The 16,857-nt window shown below is 40.6% G+C and overlaps 3 protein-coding genes across 3 annotated transcripts; 2 read left to right on the top strand and 1 right to left on the bottom strand.

Annotated features, from left to right (window-relative positions):
• The first annotated feature begins 1,846 nt into the window (after nt 1-1,846).
• Nucleotides 1,847-2,484, top strand: LOC102196189 (asialoglycoprotein receptor 2-like). The gene is made up of 3 exons (XM_005742828.1): nt 1,847-2,096; nt 2,197-2,357; nt 2,437-2,484. The coding sequence occupies exons 1-3, from the start codon at nt 1,937-1,939 to the stop codon at nt 2,482-2,484; spliced, it is 369 nt and encodes a 122-aa protein (XP_005742885.1). The 5' UTR covers nt 1,847-1,936.
• A 754-nt stretch (nt 2,485-3,238) lies between these two features.
• Nucleotides 3,239-9,363, top strand: angel1 (angel homolog 1 (Drosophila)). The gene is made up of 10 exons (XM_005742716.2): nt 3,239-3,339; nt 3,846-4,721; nt 4,828-5,057; nt 5,143-5,212; nt 5,305-5,744; nt 5,832-5,967; nt 6,092-6,202; nt 6,313-6,346; nt 8,512-8,672; nt 8,776-9,363. The coding sequence occupies exons 1-10, from the start codon at nt 3,273-3,275 to the stop codon at nt 8,934-8,936; spliced, it is 2,286 nt and encodes a 761-aa protein (XP_005742773.1). The 5' UTR covers nt 3,239-3,272; the 3' UTR covers nt 8,937-9,363.
• Nucleotides 9,364-11,928: 2,565 nt separating this feature from the next.
• vash1 (vasohibin 1) lies at nt 11,929-16,772 on the bottom strand. The gene is made up of 7 exons (XM_005742717.1): nt 15,874-16,772; nt 15,566-15,654; nt 15,135-15,191; nt 14,695-14,769; nt 13,677-14,058; nt 13,167-13,276; nt 11,929-13,008 (listed from the first exon to the last, which is right to left on the bottom strand). Exons 1-7 carry the CDS (start codon nt 16,093-16,095, stop codon nt 12,936-12,938), a joined length of 1,008 nt encoding a protein of 335 aa, XP_005742774.1. The 5' UTR covers nt 16,096-16,772; the 3' UTR covers nt 11,929-12,935.
• Nucleotides 16,773-16,857: the final 85 nt, after the last annotated feature.

The following is a 16,857-nucleotide window of genomic DNA, read 5'->3' on the forward strand; positions in this document are numbered from 1 at the left end:
AGAGCAGCTGCGAGAGAATTCAACATTAATGAATCAATGTTACGGAAGTGGAGGAAGCGCAGTTTTTGGCTTTCCCCATATTTCAAAAGTGCTTCATCTCTTTGCTATGACTGTCGCCCAGCATAATTTGCAGATGATAATAATTTTAGCTGCGCCTGTTGCGCAGCTTGATGACATCATCAACATGCGCTATCAGATAGAGCGTTATAGTCAAAATCGCTATCGTTGGCCAAATTTATATCGTTTCTATCGTATATCGTTTATATCGCCCACCCCTACTACAAGGTTTAATATTGAGAAACTTGAGGTGGAAAATGACTTGAGCATTGTATAATTCAAGTAACATACATTGAACATACCATCAAAAAATAAAATAAATCATAACATTAAACTCACCTTGCTAAGTTGATCAGGCTTTTTCTTCATCCCCTGAGACCAGCTGCACTGAATCATCACCAGCTTTCCTCATCTTTTTCGCTCAGTGAGGTCTTTCCTTTCCTTGGCCATTCCTCTGCCAGCTGCCTTTGCACTGGAAAACCAAAGTGTGTGATCACAGGTGAAGTAAGGGATATTTTTTCCAGTGCAGGGTTTAGAGTAGTGATGGTAAATTTGATTCTTTTTACTGAATCGGATTTTTAATGAGTCGCTCACCAAAGTGAATCGGTTTTTTTGAGTCATTTGATTCACTGAGTCAGTTGACCAGAGAGTGCAAAAAATTTACATTTTCACTCAAACTTAATTTGTCTCTCTTTTCATGTAAATCCCACTGCTAAGATGAATGATTCTAAAAAACAACCCAACTATTTTATGGAGCATAAAAGAGCAAAAACATTTCTAAAATTAAGCAATTTCCTATCAAAATTGCTTAATAAACATTTATTTTGTTTATTTTTATTTTATTAGTATTTTCCTTAAATTTGTTAAATATATATTTTCTCATCTAAATGTCCACTGAGCTGTGAGCCAGGGGGCGGTAATGCGCCTTAACATTGGTTGCCAACCAAGAAGAAGAAGAAGCTGTGAGCCAGGAGGGAGGGGGTGAGTGAGTGATTCATTCGTTCGCTCGCTCTATGGTTCAGCACAGGAGGGAGGGGGTGAGCGAGTCCTGAGTGATTTGCTTAAGCTTACGATTCAGCACAGGAAGGGAGGGGGTGAGTAGCTCAAATGTGTTGTTAGCATGTTAGCAGAGCGATGCTACTGTGAACCGAGAGGCTATTTTCTTAATGTGAGCTTCTACTCAGGGTTTTTTCTTCCAGTTCAGAGCAGAAATGCTTTTGTTAAGAAACTGGCTGTTGTTTTCTTCCCCCCCGCAATTTTAATTATAAGCTAGATATATTTCTACTAAGCGAATTAGTTTGCTAACAGAAACAGGGATGAGTCAGTGAGTCAGTTGGGCTTGTGAATCATGATTCACGAGTCAGTAAAGTGATTCCCGAGTATTGAACGATTCGTTCACGAATCGAACATCACTAGTTTAGAGTGCTCCATTTGGTGATAGCTGTTGAACAACATTTCTAAGGATGTTGAAAAAGACAAATATTTCTGTTTACTATTCGGCAAAATCATCAAATAAATCACATTTTCAACAAAAGTTAGAGCGAAGGCACAATTACAGGGAAAATGTGTCTGTCTGTGACTAAATGTACTGAGGTGAGTAATTTGCTGTCAGCCTGCTTATTGATTCATTGTACTGATGCTACAATGATTTGTACAAATCTTGGAAATCTACAATAATATTTCTAAATAAAACTGATGATGTACAATGTTGTCAAACCACCTGATTTATAATATTGTTACTTAAGAATAAGAAAAGTAACAGTCTTCAACAATTGCAGATAACAAAATCACAGATTCTCACCTCACGCTCGATGATACCGAACGCATCAGCAAAGAGCTCATCAACCTCCAGGACACTTACAAGACTGCAGTGGAAACCATGAAGGATGCCAGGAAGCAGGTGGACAGTGAGATGGGCAGTCAGACACAAACCAACTGGGAGCTTGAACACCAGACAAAACGAAGCAATGACTATAAAAGTCAGATGGAAAAAGTTACAAAGGAAATTGAAGCCATGAGAACACGCTTATCAATGCTTAGTAAGACCGGTTTCATTGTTTCTGTTTATGATAAAATTGTAAAAGCATAATGATTTATTTCATAATTTACTATAAAGGTGGTATTATCTTTTGGAAACAGGCGATGGCTGCAAACACTGTCCTGCAGGATGGATTTTAATGAACTCTGTATGTTACTACTTCCCCTTGAAGTCAAATGAATTCAAAACATGGAAGGAATCCAGAGATTTCTGTCAGCTGCAGGGAGGAGATCTTATAATCATAGACAGCCAAGATGAAGAGGTTTGTTAGTATTTCTGTGGAGCAGTGTTCATGCAGATTTCTGAAAATTTATCTTTGGTTTTGTTTCTTTTTTTGTTAGAACTCAACAGTCAATTATTTGAGAAATCAGCTACTTCCGTGCAACTGATATAAGATGCGGTAAGCTGAACACAGCTTCAACCGTCTGTTTATTGAAAAATAGTAACGGACTGCATTTTCTTGTGAGTAACTGTAACAGCGTTTTAACAATAGGAATAGTAATTAGATTACTCGTTACTGAAAAAAGTAACGCCGTTTCTTGTAACGCCGTTATTCCCATCACTGGTCTTTCCTCATCATAAAATTTAGATTTTGTGGTAACAAACACATTGATGGCTTACATAATTGGGATAAAGAAGTTAAAAATATGTACAGCTTCTGAATTTAATGTAATTAAAAGATAAAATTCACAATATACCCGCTCAAGTATTCACCAGAGAAAGAGAAAATGAATTAATTCATTTACTATGTCCCAGATTTAGGGGCTTCAACACAGGACTTGGCCAACTGGAAATCAGGCCGAGAAGGCAAAAATACTTTTAAAATTAAAATAGTGTTTACATTTATTAGTCAAGTTTGACTTTATATCGAGACTTAATGAGATAAAGGCAGGTTTCAGATCAAGTAGACATGTCAGGTGTGTGTTTGAATCAATGCCTTTAGAAAATGTCTGTTTGCTCCACTCATTGCAATGAAATGTTTGTAAAGCATTTTAAAAATATATAAATATTTTCCCGTTTTTGTCCGGACCAGATTATCAAATCAAAGCAAAGTAACAACTGAAAGTAACACACTGGAAAAACAAAACAAAAAACGTGACTTTTGCCTTCAGGCCCCTACCCTCCCACAGCTATCACCAAATTCGGAGTGCGCATGCGTTGATTTTTGTACCGCAACATGATTGGCAGTCTGATGTTTTATGTGCTCTACTATTTATCACGGTACCTGACCGTTCGACCCTCAGGTAAATCTAACAGTGGATTTGCAAACGTGTCTGAACTTATGATTGTCGGCTGAGCAAATACGGACTGAAAAAAAAAAACTACGTATGTATTTCCCCAGACACGCTGCCTGGAGCTAATAGTGCTAAAGTTTAGTTAGCACTTTTTTTGCTGTCTGCTTCACCGGCATGAGGTTTTTGGTAATGTTTCCCGTTATAAGCTCAGTGTGACACACGTTGTGGTGTCCCCAATTTGCCAAAAGTTTCCTCTTTGTGAAAACGGTAACGAAGAACATATTTAGCTGTTGCAGTGTAGCTAACTTTATGAAGTGCTACATGAGTTAGCTTGCACCTGTTCTTGAGGTCTTGACGCCCCCTTGTGACACAAAGACGCTATCACATGACTTTTATGGTGTTGTTTATGTTCCGTAAGCACGTCTGTGTTTTCATGGGTTGTCGTTGACCTCTTAAAGTATAAGGTTTAGTAACTTTTAGCATACCTGCTTTCTTACTGTATTCTTGGCTTACAGGGGCCTCAAAAAAGGGCCTCCCTCCTGCCGTGGTTAATGACAAAGCTGCGTGGGATGCCAAAACCCGGAGGTTCACCGATTTGCAGACAGAGCAGCTGGAGCAGCGGCTCCGCCCAACCGGTGGTTCGAAGGGAGAAACGAAAGAAAGGGTAAAAGATCCAAGCCCGGAAGTGGAAAAAACTACAAGGAGCAACATGGACAAAGAACCTCCAACGGCTGTCCCGGATAAAGATACAATGAGTGACGGAAACTCAAACATTACTTCAGAAGTACCATCTGAAGTAAAAGAGGAAGAAGCTGGGAAGAGACATGGAGCAAATCAGGAGAACCTTCAAGATTCAAAACAGGAGGATAGAGAAATAATTACCCACCATAAGGTGCTGCATATGGATGCAGAGAATGGGGGAATCTCACCAGCAAAGGAGACGATGCCAGAGCAAGCACTCGAGGAACAGTTAAAGTGTCTGCAGACAGAGGACAGCATAAAAGATACTGCATCTCAAGTACAGAAACAAGCCATGGGAGAGTCTGGATCTCCAGCTAAGAAGAGCACACCGGAAATGACCAGCTCAGCAGAAGACCAAATTCAAATACCATACATGGAAAAGTTAGAGACAACTTTTGAAGAGTGCTGGGATGAATACATAGTCCCAGCTGCAGATGAGCCACATGATGGAGTCAGCATTTCCGAGACGGTGTTTCCCTCCCTTCTTTCTCATCCTCAGGCCCACTTTAAGCTCAGTGAGCAGCACCATGCACAAACCAGCTGGCACTTCCCTGCAGGACCTGGTCTCACAGAAGAGGTGCAGTGCCCACTTATAACTTTTCCTTCAATGAGCTATTACCCTCCTGTAGAGCCAGCACTTCCCTTGGAAGGTGAGGATGAAGGCTATATTTTGTTTTTAATTTAATATTTTTACTTTTTTTAAAAACTAATTTACAGTTCAGTAACCCGCTCCATGTATATCTGTCCTTCTTCCAGTGATGTGGAGAGTCTGGGTAGAGATGGATGAGAGTGCTGCTTCAGCAGAGCCTGCCCTCATACCCTCCACAAATGCCACTATGGACTTCACTGTAATGTCCTACAACATCCTTGCTCAGGACTTACTAGAAGCCAACCAGCAACTGTACACACACTGCCCCCTGGAGGTGCTGGATTGGCATTACCGATGTAACCTGCTTTTAAAGGAAATAGAACAATGGCTACCAGACGTGAGTCATGTCAAATTCATGTTTCTGAAATTTAACCTGCAAAATTTTATATCTAATGTTAGGTGTCCGCTAATACTCTGTGTAGATTTTGTGTCTTCAAGAGGTTCAGGAGAACCACTACCATGAACAGCTGCATCCTGCCCTGTCTCAGATGGGTAGGTCAGCTGAGACAAAACAGTGGAAGAGTCATGTTGGGGGATGTTTTGACAAAGATGTTACACATATTCTGTTCATGTTGTTGATCCAGGCTACACTTGTGTGTACAAGAGGCGTACGGGAACCAAGACAGATGGATGTGCTACTTGCTTTCGTAGCAGCTTCTCTCAAGTGGCTGCCACTCACCTAGAGTTCTTCAAGCCTGAGACGGAGCTGTTAGACCGGCACAATGTGGGCATTGTTTTGCTTCTTCGGCCACTGGTCAACCGGGGTTCACAAGTGAAGGAGGTGGGCTCGCCGCTCTGTGTAGCCAACACCCACCTGCTTTTCAACCCCAGGAGGGGGGACGTGAAGTTGGCTCAGTTAGCAATATTGCTGGCTGAAATTGACAGCGTGATCAAGTCCTGTAAGGCTAAAGGCGAACACTGTAACGTAATAATGTGTGGAGACTTTAACTCTGTCCCACACATGCCTCTGTACCAGCTGATCACTACCAGCCAACTCCACTACCAAAACCTGCCAGCATGGATGGTAAGAAAATATAAACGAATTAAGTAACGCCTTGTCTCGATTTTTATTTATTCATGCCTCAGTAAGAGTTTCTGTATTCACTGACAGGTATCAGGTCAAGAAGATCTGTCATATAAGGCCAATTGCCACAGACTGTTGGCACCACTTTGGCCCAGCTCTCTGGGAATCACTGGCAGCTGCCAGTACACTACTGCCAATGAGATATTTGAGAGACAGAAATCAGGTAAGGTTAAGTCAAGTGCACTGTTACTATAGTAATATTAATCCATAGCGCATGTCTCATTCTTCAGTGGTATCTTTTCTCCATAATTTCTATTGATGCTTGATGATTTCTTCCTCTTGTGTAGGGAAATGTCAGTACAGCCACGACTTCATGCTGCAGCTGCGCTACTGTCCAGCTGCTTGTGTCCGTCCTCAGGGCCTGGAAGAGATTCCAGGGGTGACTGACATCACACCAGGTAGTACAAAAATACAATACAGAAACTGCACTCGCATTTTCATTGAAAGCTCCTGATTTCCTTACCATGATATGTTGATTCTCTGTTAATTTTTTTCTTATTGTGCACAGATGCTTCAAGGGCAAATCATCTTGATGATAAAAGGTCAGTTTACCACAGAAGCAACAGACAATAAACAACATAATATTAAAGTTACTGTAACTGAATTCTTTCTACCATTTAGAAAGTTACATATCACACATGGAGCTAATGTATGATGTACAATATTATCAAGCTTACGCTGATTTTTAGCTCCATGTTTTTAGTTTTAGACTCTCCTATGGTAGCTTTACATGGTTTAAAAAGCCCTTATTTATGTTGAAGTGAACCTCGGTGGAGAGCTCTGCATCATCCGCTGTCTGAAAAAAGTAGTTTTAGCTCCTGTCACTTTAAGGCCACCTTACCTTTAAGCCCTTTGTTCTGTTTGCTGCCCTTTGTAAACAAAACATTACGTAGCAGATGTATGGTGCTGCTGTTTACCTGGTATCTAGTCGTTTACCTGGGATGACAATATTAAGGATGCCCACACTGAGCCTAAGCTTTTGGGTCACACGGATCACATTTCAGTACTGTGTAAGCCTCTTTACATTTCTTTATATTTCACCAGGAACTTGGGAAATGCAGAGATTGATTGAAATGCATACAAAGTTTGTTCAATTCTAATGAGCTTTTAAAGTCAATAGTTGGTATTCTTCAGCACTCTATTAGGCAACTTTATTGTAATTTATTTAAGTGGTCTTTATAAATGGATCTTCTGGTGTTTTGAAGGACATTCAAAGCTCTTCTTTGGATGTTGCCTTTTATCTCATTCTCTGTCAAGATGATCCCACAGTGCTTCAGTGTTTTTCTTCATATCCAGGTATGCTTATACTGCATTGGTACCATGTTTGGGGCTGTCTTGCGGAAAATTCTAGCTTTTGTCAATCAGTTGCCTTCAGATAAGTGAGGCACAGTGGGTGAAAACTTCACAGTATTTTTATACATGCATAATTCCATTGTTTTGACAAGATCCCCCAACACCACTGGCTGAAATCCCACGACAGAGCCTTCCTGTATTTTACAGACTGCTTTAGAGGCCGTTTGTACCTCTCTTCTCCCTCCTCTGTGCATATTAATAATGGTTGGGGTGAGAAATTTCAAATTTGGATTCTCATCCCACAGCGGCATGGTGGTTGGCACTGTTGCCTCACAGCAAGAAGGTCCTGAGTTCAATTTCACCATCAGGCCGGGGTCTTTCTGTGTGTACTCCAGCTTCCTCCCACAGTTCAAAGACATGTAGTTAGTTAAGAGTAAAATGAGTAAAAAGCAGCCAATATCCAAGTAAGAACTTTTTTTTTTTTTTTTGTTATTACTTTATTCTGAACAAAACGAGACAGCAACTTAGAAGAGACAGATCCAGGACAAGGACATAGATGACTTAAAAACACGGACGATACAATAATTGAAACACGGGGGATATAGGAGCGAGTGTAGAATTTATAATGTGCAAGGAACCTCAATGTGAGAAGTGTCTTTAACCAGAATCTGTCAGTGATCAGGTGAAAGATGGTGGGATGTGGCAGCCCAGCAAGCAAGACAGCTGTGCAGTAATCTGGGTCCAAAAGGGCTTCGTGTAGGTGCAGAGCCTGATTGCATCTCGGGGTGTTCTGAGAGCGCTGTATGCAAGTATCGGTGTCGCTAAATCCAATTTTGCAAAGGTGATGCCAAGAGTGAGATGAGTAATTCTTTTTTTTTTTTTCTTTCAAAATAGTTGAATTGAACAAGCTATAATTGAATACAAAGTCTGGGTTATTGAAGATGGTCTAACTACAGAGTGTGTGATCTGATATGCATCCCACCAGGCTGTCAGAGTTGACGCTATTGTTATACTTTGGAAGCATTTATGTTTTTTAAGAGGCTGGGTGATAAGCGGTAGGTCTGACAAATGTATATCTTTACCAAGTACTTGTTTGGTATCTAACCAGGTGGTTTCATGTTGGGAGTGCAAGTATAACTTTGAAAGACCTTCAGAAAGCTTGGAGAACTACTGCTCAAGAACACTTTAAAAACACAAAAGTGTCATTTGAAGCAAGATATCCAGAAAGGAGGAGGTGGCTCAAGACTTTTGCACAGACCAGTACATATGTTGACCTAATTGCATCTTTGGCCAAAACTAATGAGCATCCACCACTGTAACAGGATAGACAGATGAAAGATGATAAATAAAAGCAAAATATGTCCACTGGAAGTATAAATAAGATCTATTAATCATTAATTCTATGGTTTTGCAGCTTCAGACACACAGTCCGCCATCGGTTAAACCTAGAGTCGGTTTATAAGCACATTCTCCCAGGTTCTGGAAATCCAGAAGTGACAACCCTGCATTCGGAGGTCGGACATACAGTCGACTACATCTTCTATTCTCCAAAACATGTTCTTACTGGTCGACAAGGTATGAGGATGTCTGACACGAAGAATATTTAAGATGTTCAAGCTCTAAATTAATTATTTGTGACATTAAATATATTGTGTTGTTTATTGTTTCTTTTCCCTAGCTTGTGCTAGCTTTCTGAACGATGGCCTGAAACTCATCGGGTCTCTTTCTCTTCTGTCTGAGGATGTCTTGTGGTCAATGAATGGCCTTCCCAATCACATATTCCCCTCAGACCATCTCAGTCTTCTCGCTAAATTTCAGCTGGACCTCAGTAGTGCTTGACGGGAAGAACTGTGATTGAATGTTGGAACATATTTTTTTTCCAACTGTTCATTTATACATGTTTTTGTTATAAATACATTTTTTCTGCTTCACTTCTGGCAACAAAATCATAGTTTTGCAACTGAATAGACCTTAATTTTTTTTCCCAAATAGCAATGTAAATAATGGACACCATTTTTCAGTCTACTTTTTTTGTGCTTTTCATTAGATAAATAGTGAAATGTCACAATTCTTTAATGATGCTTTAACAGTTTCTTTTAAAAATGCAGCCATTGATTGCTTTGTTGCTGGTGTGGAAGCTACATGGACCTGTTCATGTTGCTGTTGGTGAATGTTGTTTTGTTTGGGGTGGGATTTTTTTTTTCTTTTAAATGTAGTTTTGAAACTAAATATTTTTTAGATTGTTAATAATGCTGAATAAATATATTCCTTAAATGTGTGCATCTCCCTGTGTTTACTGTCTGGTGATGTCTGGATGTCATGAATTAATATTTGTGTGGTGTTGATTTGTTAATGCATGATGAATCTTAGTGTGCAAGGGTTAAATGTAGGCTGTAGAGTGTGTCATCACCCCTGTCAGTATGCTGTTTAGATATATAGGTTTATGATGAAGGAAAACCATGAACCCCTAACCTCTGCTGGTATGATTTTGTTTACTTTGTGTGAATTGCAGTTAAAGTTCAGTTCATCATATACTAGTGCAGCCCCTCGATTAACCCACTGTTTGAGACGAGCCATTTTAAGATAACATACTTTATTTCTCCCTAAGTTAGGACATTCCCTTGCCCTGCTAGCTGCTTGTCCTGTGTGAGCACACCATGATTATTATTTCTACTAGGAGTAAAACTATAAATAGATTATTCAGTTTGGGCATGGTCTTACTTTTTCAGCATTTTTTCCAATTTGAAGGTATTCTGAAATCTAAAAGTCCAGTATGTTGAACTCTGCCATCGCAGTATGACAGTGCTTTAGTTTGCTGAGGCTTGTGTTTCCCCTGTTATAGAAGTGTTTGCTTTGTATAGTAGTCCTGACAGAGATGGTGTTTAGAGAGCTCCGTGTGCTCTTGTTATGTGGTTTGTTCTGGAAAGATCTGCAGTGCTCATTATGAACTGCTGATAGATAGAAAACCAAAGAATTCCCTGCCTGGCACAAAGACACCAAATTACAGTGTGACTCCTTGTTAAGTATAGAGTTTATGATCTTGTTAAGGATTAGCAGACATTTTAACCTTTTTTAAGCAAGGTGTTGCGTAATCTCCAGGCATTCAAAGTTTTTTCTTCGGTCATTTGCTGCTTTTCACAAATTTTCAGTCCAGTCCTTGTACCTGACCCGTTTCCTAAACCACATAACGCTGACCTATGACTTATTCAAAGCATAAAAAAGGCACGTAATTCAAGCAACGAACCTGTCTTGTGTTTACACATTATAGAAAGCTGAGCAAAGAACCAATTTTAAATTCTATATTTAGAAACTTTGTTACTAGAAGCCTGTCACAAAAGCAAATTTGTTTCCAGTTCTTCGGTTAAATCAAGGAAAACAACAAAAACTTGGGATATCTCAGTATAGCATACAGTGTGTTCTTAAAAAGTCTGAGGAACCTGGACAAGTAGAAGACCAAAGACGTGTCAGGCCTAAAACCGTATCTACAGCAGATAAGCACCATCTGAAATTCTGTTAAAAAATTGGACAAATTCAACAAAGACTTAACCAGGGTCCAAGAGACCCATCTAGTGTCTTTTTATCACTAAAAAATAGATATACAAACACACTAAACCACTGCCTTAACTTTCTTGTTGGAGGTAATAAAAAAAACATAAAGATGTGTTGCCATAATCGACGTGACTCTTTATTGTGATTCTGCAAATCAACAGTTTTTGATACAAAACAACCGTGTTATAAGACATGAGAATGGACAACACCTACCGTAGAGATAAAAACGTTGGCTGCAGCAACATTTGAAACAGGGTGATAAACAATAAGTATTTACGGGTGATCGTCAACAACGAGGGTATAAAATGACGGCATTTCCAATAAAAAAATACAAAATGCAGGTAAAAGTGCTGTAAACAAACTGCTATACACTTTTGTTTAAATGGAAGTCAGTTACTTAGGTTACCACTTAAGGCAAGTGAAACATTTGATAAAGTTGCTACAAATAAAAGTACAGTTCACACAAACTCGCCTCGTTGTTACTTTACAATAAATGCAGCTGCATTACTCATCGGCTTTAACTCATGTGAAAGATGTTATATTTATCAGTTAGAATAACTGATGACACGTGTGTTTATGTTATAGTGATTCAGACGGGCAGAGCTGCTTTGTGTTTAGTCGGGCAATAAGAATAATGGGTTAGATGTTTTTAAAAAAGTGTTTATCCTCCTCTTTGAATTATCACACAAGGCACGAGGGAAGTGGTTTGCAAACTAGTCACTACACAAGTAATGGTTGCCCAGCAGAGTCTAAGTGGATATATACTACATGACATTTATTTGCACACTTACAGTACAACTAGACAGATTGCAGACGAGCCTCGAGAGCTTCTGTAGACAGCACAGGGACCTGTGATATGTCCAGCAGCTGAGCCGGTACTTTTTGTCCAGCTTTAGCTTCTTCGCTTTGTTTTACCAAAACTTTTTCAGTCATTTATAATGTTTACATATTACTGCACTTGTGCCCCGGCTCTGTTTTATGTTGGGAGCACTGCCAGCACCAATTTCTATGCACAGTAACTGCTACAGAAGAATACTGTAACAACACAGGGAAGCTGAATGAGGCGTTTGTTTGCGAGGAGTTGCTGGTAATCTATTCAACACTGAATCCTGTGAACGGGCCAATGTGTACAAAAAAATAAACCTTAGGTTAAATCACTGGCCCCTGGAAAATATCAGATTCACGTCATATGACATGTAACACATTAACCGCCACTTCCATGATCTAAATCTAAATCTGTGGGCACAAATTCAATGAGCAGCGTTGGCATCTGTGAGCGAGAAACAAAACAAAAGGGTAGGGAGGCATAGAGGGGTACCTGTGTGTACAAAGCTCAGATCAGCCCCAAGCATGAGGGAAATTTACACACAAGTCAGCTCTGCTTAAAAAAAGAAATTCTGCTTCTCTCACGACCTGATTCGAGGATTAGAAATCTCTCGGCCCTACTGTGATTGGTCACCGTAAACACAGTCATACCCACATGGAGATTCTTGTACTGTCACTGACAGCTAATATTACAGGAAGTCCAGAGGCGGCGGAGTTAATGGAGACTCCAAATTAAGGGTCCACATAACAAATTCAAGTAAAAACATTTTTGTCAAGTAACATATAAACATTGTAAAACTGGCAGGGAAAAAGTGCATTGTAAGATTTTCTTTAGCCTATCCAAATGAATAGCATTCCTTAACTGTTTTTAAGCCTGAATAGGTAAGGCTACACAGTGGGTATAACTGTTTTGCAGCAAAACACTCAACTCACACGCTCTGCCCTTTGTTCCTGATTGGATCATTAAATTGAAATTTAATAGAAGTGAAAACATCAGAGCAGGCGTTTTTCTTTTTACACTGAGCTGTGGTTGCACCTATAGAGCATCCATATTTCACTGCTGTAATCAGATTTTTAAAAATTGATACTGACTGTTTTTATGCTGCATTTTAGCGCTTTTTCTTTTAACCAAAACACATTTGAAAGATGATGTCACTTCACAGCTTTAGCTGTGCCATAGCATTAACCTGTATGAGCACGTGTGTCCTCCAGCACCAAGCAGAAACTCTCTCAGACACATGTCCCATTCTTTGCCTCTCCCTGTGTTTTTTGTTTCCAGCTGCATCCCGGTCATTGAATTTGTGCATGAGGACTTGTGAGTGGGTGGCAGTTAATATGTGCACGTGTGGAAATAATCAAATTTTCTAATGAACGTGTTCTGTTACGCTCGTATTCTATGGCAAAATCTAACACCCTGTGTGGCGCTTTGAAATCTGCTAATTATCTAAAAAAATAAAATCTTCCTCAGACTCGAATCTGGTATCCGTTCATATCTGTGGAGGATTTTTGTTCCAAAACCTTCTTGTCTCCAGAGGGGCTGCAAAATAAATAAATAAATGTTAGAAACAACAACGAGGTTTATTCATATAAGAAGCAAACTGTGACTAATTTAGAAGCTCCTTCTTTTTGCCTTCGATCATAAGACATCTCCAGCGCAAATACTGAGAACTATGCAGAGCATGTGATTAATCATACCGCCTCTCAACACGGCTGATCCTCCGTATGGGGCTGCCTGGTCCTCTGAGGGGTGAACCCATGCTGTTCCTCCTATCTTTGGTGGGAGATGGAGGTGCAGGCTTTCCTATCTGCAAAACCACAAAAGAACATAAGAGCGTCATTCACTTGAAAACATCATGAGTGAGCTACCAGTGCTTTCACCATTACTCTGAGTGTCAGTGGCTGAAGTATGTCTCTGTCTTTAATGTGATTGTGTAATGCACTGAGTGCACAAGATCAGCTACTGATGGACAGAGCCACCCTTGAGTAAAGCACTGCAGAGCAGCGTCAAGTCATTAGTTTTATTATACACCGAGCTCAGCATCCAGGCTGCCTTCATTATATGAGCATCAGAGGTGATGAGAGAACAGCATTTGAGAGAGATTGCTCTTCAAACAGCGGTTCAAATCAGTGTCACCACGCATGAAGAGAGAGCACGTCAAAGGGGATTTGATAAGCAGAAAGGGCAGTCCATCTGCGCCACTCTACCTTTAGCCTCATGTCTCGAGTATGTCTCTCCAGCTCCTTCCGTAGCTCCTCCTTGGTGAGCTTGTCCACATCAAGTATCGAATGTTTCCACTCTATCTGCTCCACGCTGTGAGGATCGTGGGAAACGTACTGGCCAATCTTGACTTTTCGTAAGGTGTGCCAGTAGCCCCTGTATGCTCCTTCAAACTCCTGGACCAAGTCCAGTAGTGTTCGAAATTCCAGGGGCTTAAACATGAGGTCCTCTCTTCGGCTCATGCCCAGCGCTCCGAAGCGCCCCCCGCTGTGGACTCCCAGCACAATGTGGTGGAAGTGGTTCCCTGAGAACTGAGATTTAAAGCTGAGGGGGAAGCGCTCCACGGCAGGCATGTTGTTGGTGAGGTAACTGCATCAAGCTGAGTCAAGGAAACGTACAACTGACCTTCAAATCCTAAGTCTAAAAAAACGTCTGTACAAATTGATCTAAAACCGGGCATATAATGGTGAAGCCTGCTGCTTCTTATTATGTAGAAAATCCATCTGTTTTGTTCCGCTATACTAGATAATATCTGAAGCCAAAATTTGATGAGAAAACATACGGTAGATCTGCCAAAAACAAATTTATGAATCCATTTGTCAACCCATTCTGTCAGGCTCCACTGGAGTGAAGCAGAAAACAAAACAGTAACACTTTATAACACGGCCGTGACTAAAGGTGCAATTCCATAGCAATTAAATGGAATTTCATTGAATTTTATGCATATGTATCCATTAATGTTTTAAAATTACTGTTTGTTTTTTCACTAAACTACCAGGAAATTATGCAGTACTTAAATTTACATACAGTATAATTATTTCTTGTTTACCTACCCTTAAGTATTTGTGTAGAAATATAATTACATTGTAATTTTAAATAAAATTAATTGAAATTTAATTTAATTACAGGGTAATTACGCCCTTAGTCTCAGGCTGCATTGTAAAGTGCTGCCAACAAAACAATAAATTAAGACCTGCACCACGTCCTCTGTGGTCATAAAGATACATTCCCAAGATCACTGCCTCCAGACATTTGATTGGCAGAGCCTCCCGCGTCATCTCCTTAGCAATGTCCATTAACCTGCGCAAAACAAACGAAAAACAAGAGTACCATTTAATGTCATTCTGAGTTAGGAGACAGCAGCCTACTGCACTACCAGTTACAGGAACACATTGTTATTGATTTCATGAAAACAAAAGCATTGTCATTGAGCCAGGGAAATAATATTGGCGCTACTAAATCTAATAAAGTGAGGTCAGGGAAAGTGTTTTCCAGCCCTGTGCTGATTGACACACACTCCTACACACAAAGCCCTGAAGTAAACCAGAGAGATCCATATGCATGCACTCACAGCAACACTGGGTAAATATTAAGAAATCAAAGACCCTCATCCCAGACATCCTGTGATTGCTGCTGTAAATATCTGTGACTGAAGAACTCCTTACGCAGTAAGAGGGCGGCTTTTCTTTATTTCAAAAAACTGCGTTCCTGTGTGATTGTACCTGTAAAGCACAGTTAAGGTCATACTGCGAGAAGGCAACATGACAAATGTTTTAAGAGAAAGGAAAAGGCAGCTCCTTAAAGTGCTCTGTGGGAGTCATAGGCTGTTGGTTAATAATGGATGAAATCCTTCTCTGGCTGGAAATCAAGCTTTCACCTAATATAGCATCTGTGGTGGCCTACATTATATTTCAGCTGTCTGGCCCATATTTTAAACTGTGAAAAAAACAGTGGGTCAGTGGGATCCTGCACTTTAACATCCACATTTCCTATGATCGGTGTGTAAAATCTATAAACAATCTATATAGTCTCAAAATCATTTTAAATGCACCCTGTTATCACTGATTTAGTTCTAACCGGCTTGCTCAAAGGATACTGCAATTCCCTGATGTACTTCTGTATGGCTTCCAGGCGCTGTGGGATAGTGGTGGTAGGCTGGTATGTAGGCACACTTGGTATTGGAATCTGTGGGACAGAGCATCCGAACATCTGCATTACCATAACACAATCCCAATATTCATTGCAGCTGGTGAATGTAGCATTGTTTGGCCTCTGTGCTCTTCTGTTTTGTATAACTAATAGCAAAAGTAGCAAAACAGAAATTTCCTGTGCAGGGAAGTTTGCACAAAACACGCATTATATATTCAGTGCTGTGCGAGCAGCTGCATTTCCTTCGGGCTTTACCTTGGGCAGGTCAGTGGCACCTCTTATCTCCTTCGCCAATGCTTCACCGCTGGGATGGATTCGAGCCACATGGCGCCACATCCTCTCCCAAGTCTCCTCATCCACCGGGAAGCCACTTCTGTTCACATAGAAAGGCACCCCTCCATCCCTCAACTCTTCGTCGCCTTCATCCTCCTGCTCCTCGTCTCTCTCCTCCAATGAGCCAACTGTGGCCAAGAGCATCCTCTCCTTTACCAGGAAGCCCAGCAGAGTTCTGGCACAGAAACGTCCTGACTGATGCCTTTAAATCCTTACACCTTGATTAATCTGCTTGCAGGTTTAAGTAGGTGTCCACGACAGATGGCCAACTCATGACACCGAGTGGATTATGGCATCAGTATTTCATAAAAGAAAGGCTGATCTGCTATAATTAATATTCGCCTCTGTGTCACAGCACGTAAATATGAGGCAGTGGTTTAATAACGTGTCTTAAAATCGTACTGCAATAAATATTAGACACTTTGAAATAAACAATAGTAGACTAAAGGCATTCAATGACCAGAAATTGAAATAAATAAATCGAGACAATAAGGCTACTTAAGGTATAAAATGCTTGGCCTTGCTGTTAATGTTCATCAACAACCAAACACAGGCCAGCCAACATTAACACTCTCGATGCGAGGATTGACTTTGCAGACAGCAAAGTATAAATTCCTAATTCCCCCTTTCGTTAGAGGTCATTCACGCCACAGACATCCAGCAAATCGCCGCTCTCCTGCATTTCCATCTCCCCGGCGCTGCTCACACGTCCGCTTTGTGCGTTTCACCAAACGATTTCCGTCCAAGTCCGCCGGTTCATTGTTCACACAGATGCTCTTCTTGGCTTCAGCGTCTGCGGTTATTCACATCCAACGAGCTACTCAGACACTCCCCAAATCTCTTCTCCTGCGCATGCTCCCTACTTAGCGGATGATCTCAGCAGGGGTACGATGATGCATTTAGGTG

This window comes from Pundamilia nyererei, unplaced genomic scaffold (assembly GCF_000239375.1).
Source record: "Pundamilia nyererei isolate P.nyererei 1_Seehausen unplaced genomic scaffold, PunNye1.0 scaffold00123, whole genome shotgun sequence".
In the NCBI taxonomy this organism is placed as follows: Eukaryota; Metazoa; Chordata; class Actinopteri; order Cichliformes; family Cichlidae; genus Pundamilia; species Pundamilia nyererei.

Coding starts and splice junctions, on each gene's coding strand:
- angel1 (XM_005742716.2), top strand. CDS start 3,273: ATGATTGGCAGTCTGATGTTTTATGTGCTCTACTATTTATCACGGTAC. Junction 3,340..3,845: donor CCTGACCGTTCGACCCTCAG/GTAAATCTAACA, acceptor CTTGGCTTACAG/GGGCCTCAAAAAAGGGCCTC. Junction 6,347..8,511: donor AATCATCTTGATGATAAAAG/GTCAGTTTACCA, acceptor ATGGTTTTGCAG/CTTCAGACACACAGTCCGCC.
- LOC102196189 (XM_005742828.1), top strand. CDS start 1,937: ATGAAGGATGCCAGGAAGCAGGTGGACAGTGAGATGGGCAGTCAGACA. Junction 2,097..2,196: donor AACACGCTTATCAATGCTTA/GTAAGACCGGTT, acceptor TTTTGGAAACAG/GCGATGGCTGCAAACACTGT. Junction 2,358..2,436: donor TAGACAGCCAAGATGAAGAG/GTTTGTTAGTAT, acceptor TTTTTTTGTTAG/AACTCAACAGTCAATTATTT.
- vash1 (XM_005742717.1), bottom strand. CDS start 16,095: ATGCTCTTGGCCACAGTTGGCTCATTGGAGGAGAGAGACGAGGAGCAG. Junction 15,192..15,565: donor AAGTACATCAGGGAATTGCA/GTATCCTTTGAG, acceptor TGTGCTTTACAG/GTACAATCACACAGGAACGC. Junction 13,277..13,676: donor CTCGAGACATGAGGCTAAAG/GTAGAGTGGCGC, acceptor GTGGTTTTGCAG/ATAGGAAAGCCTGCACCTCC.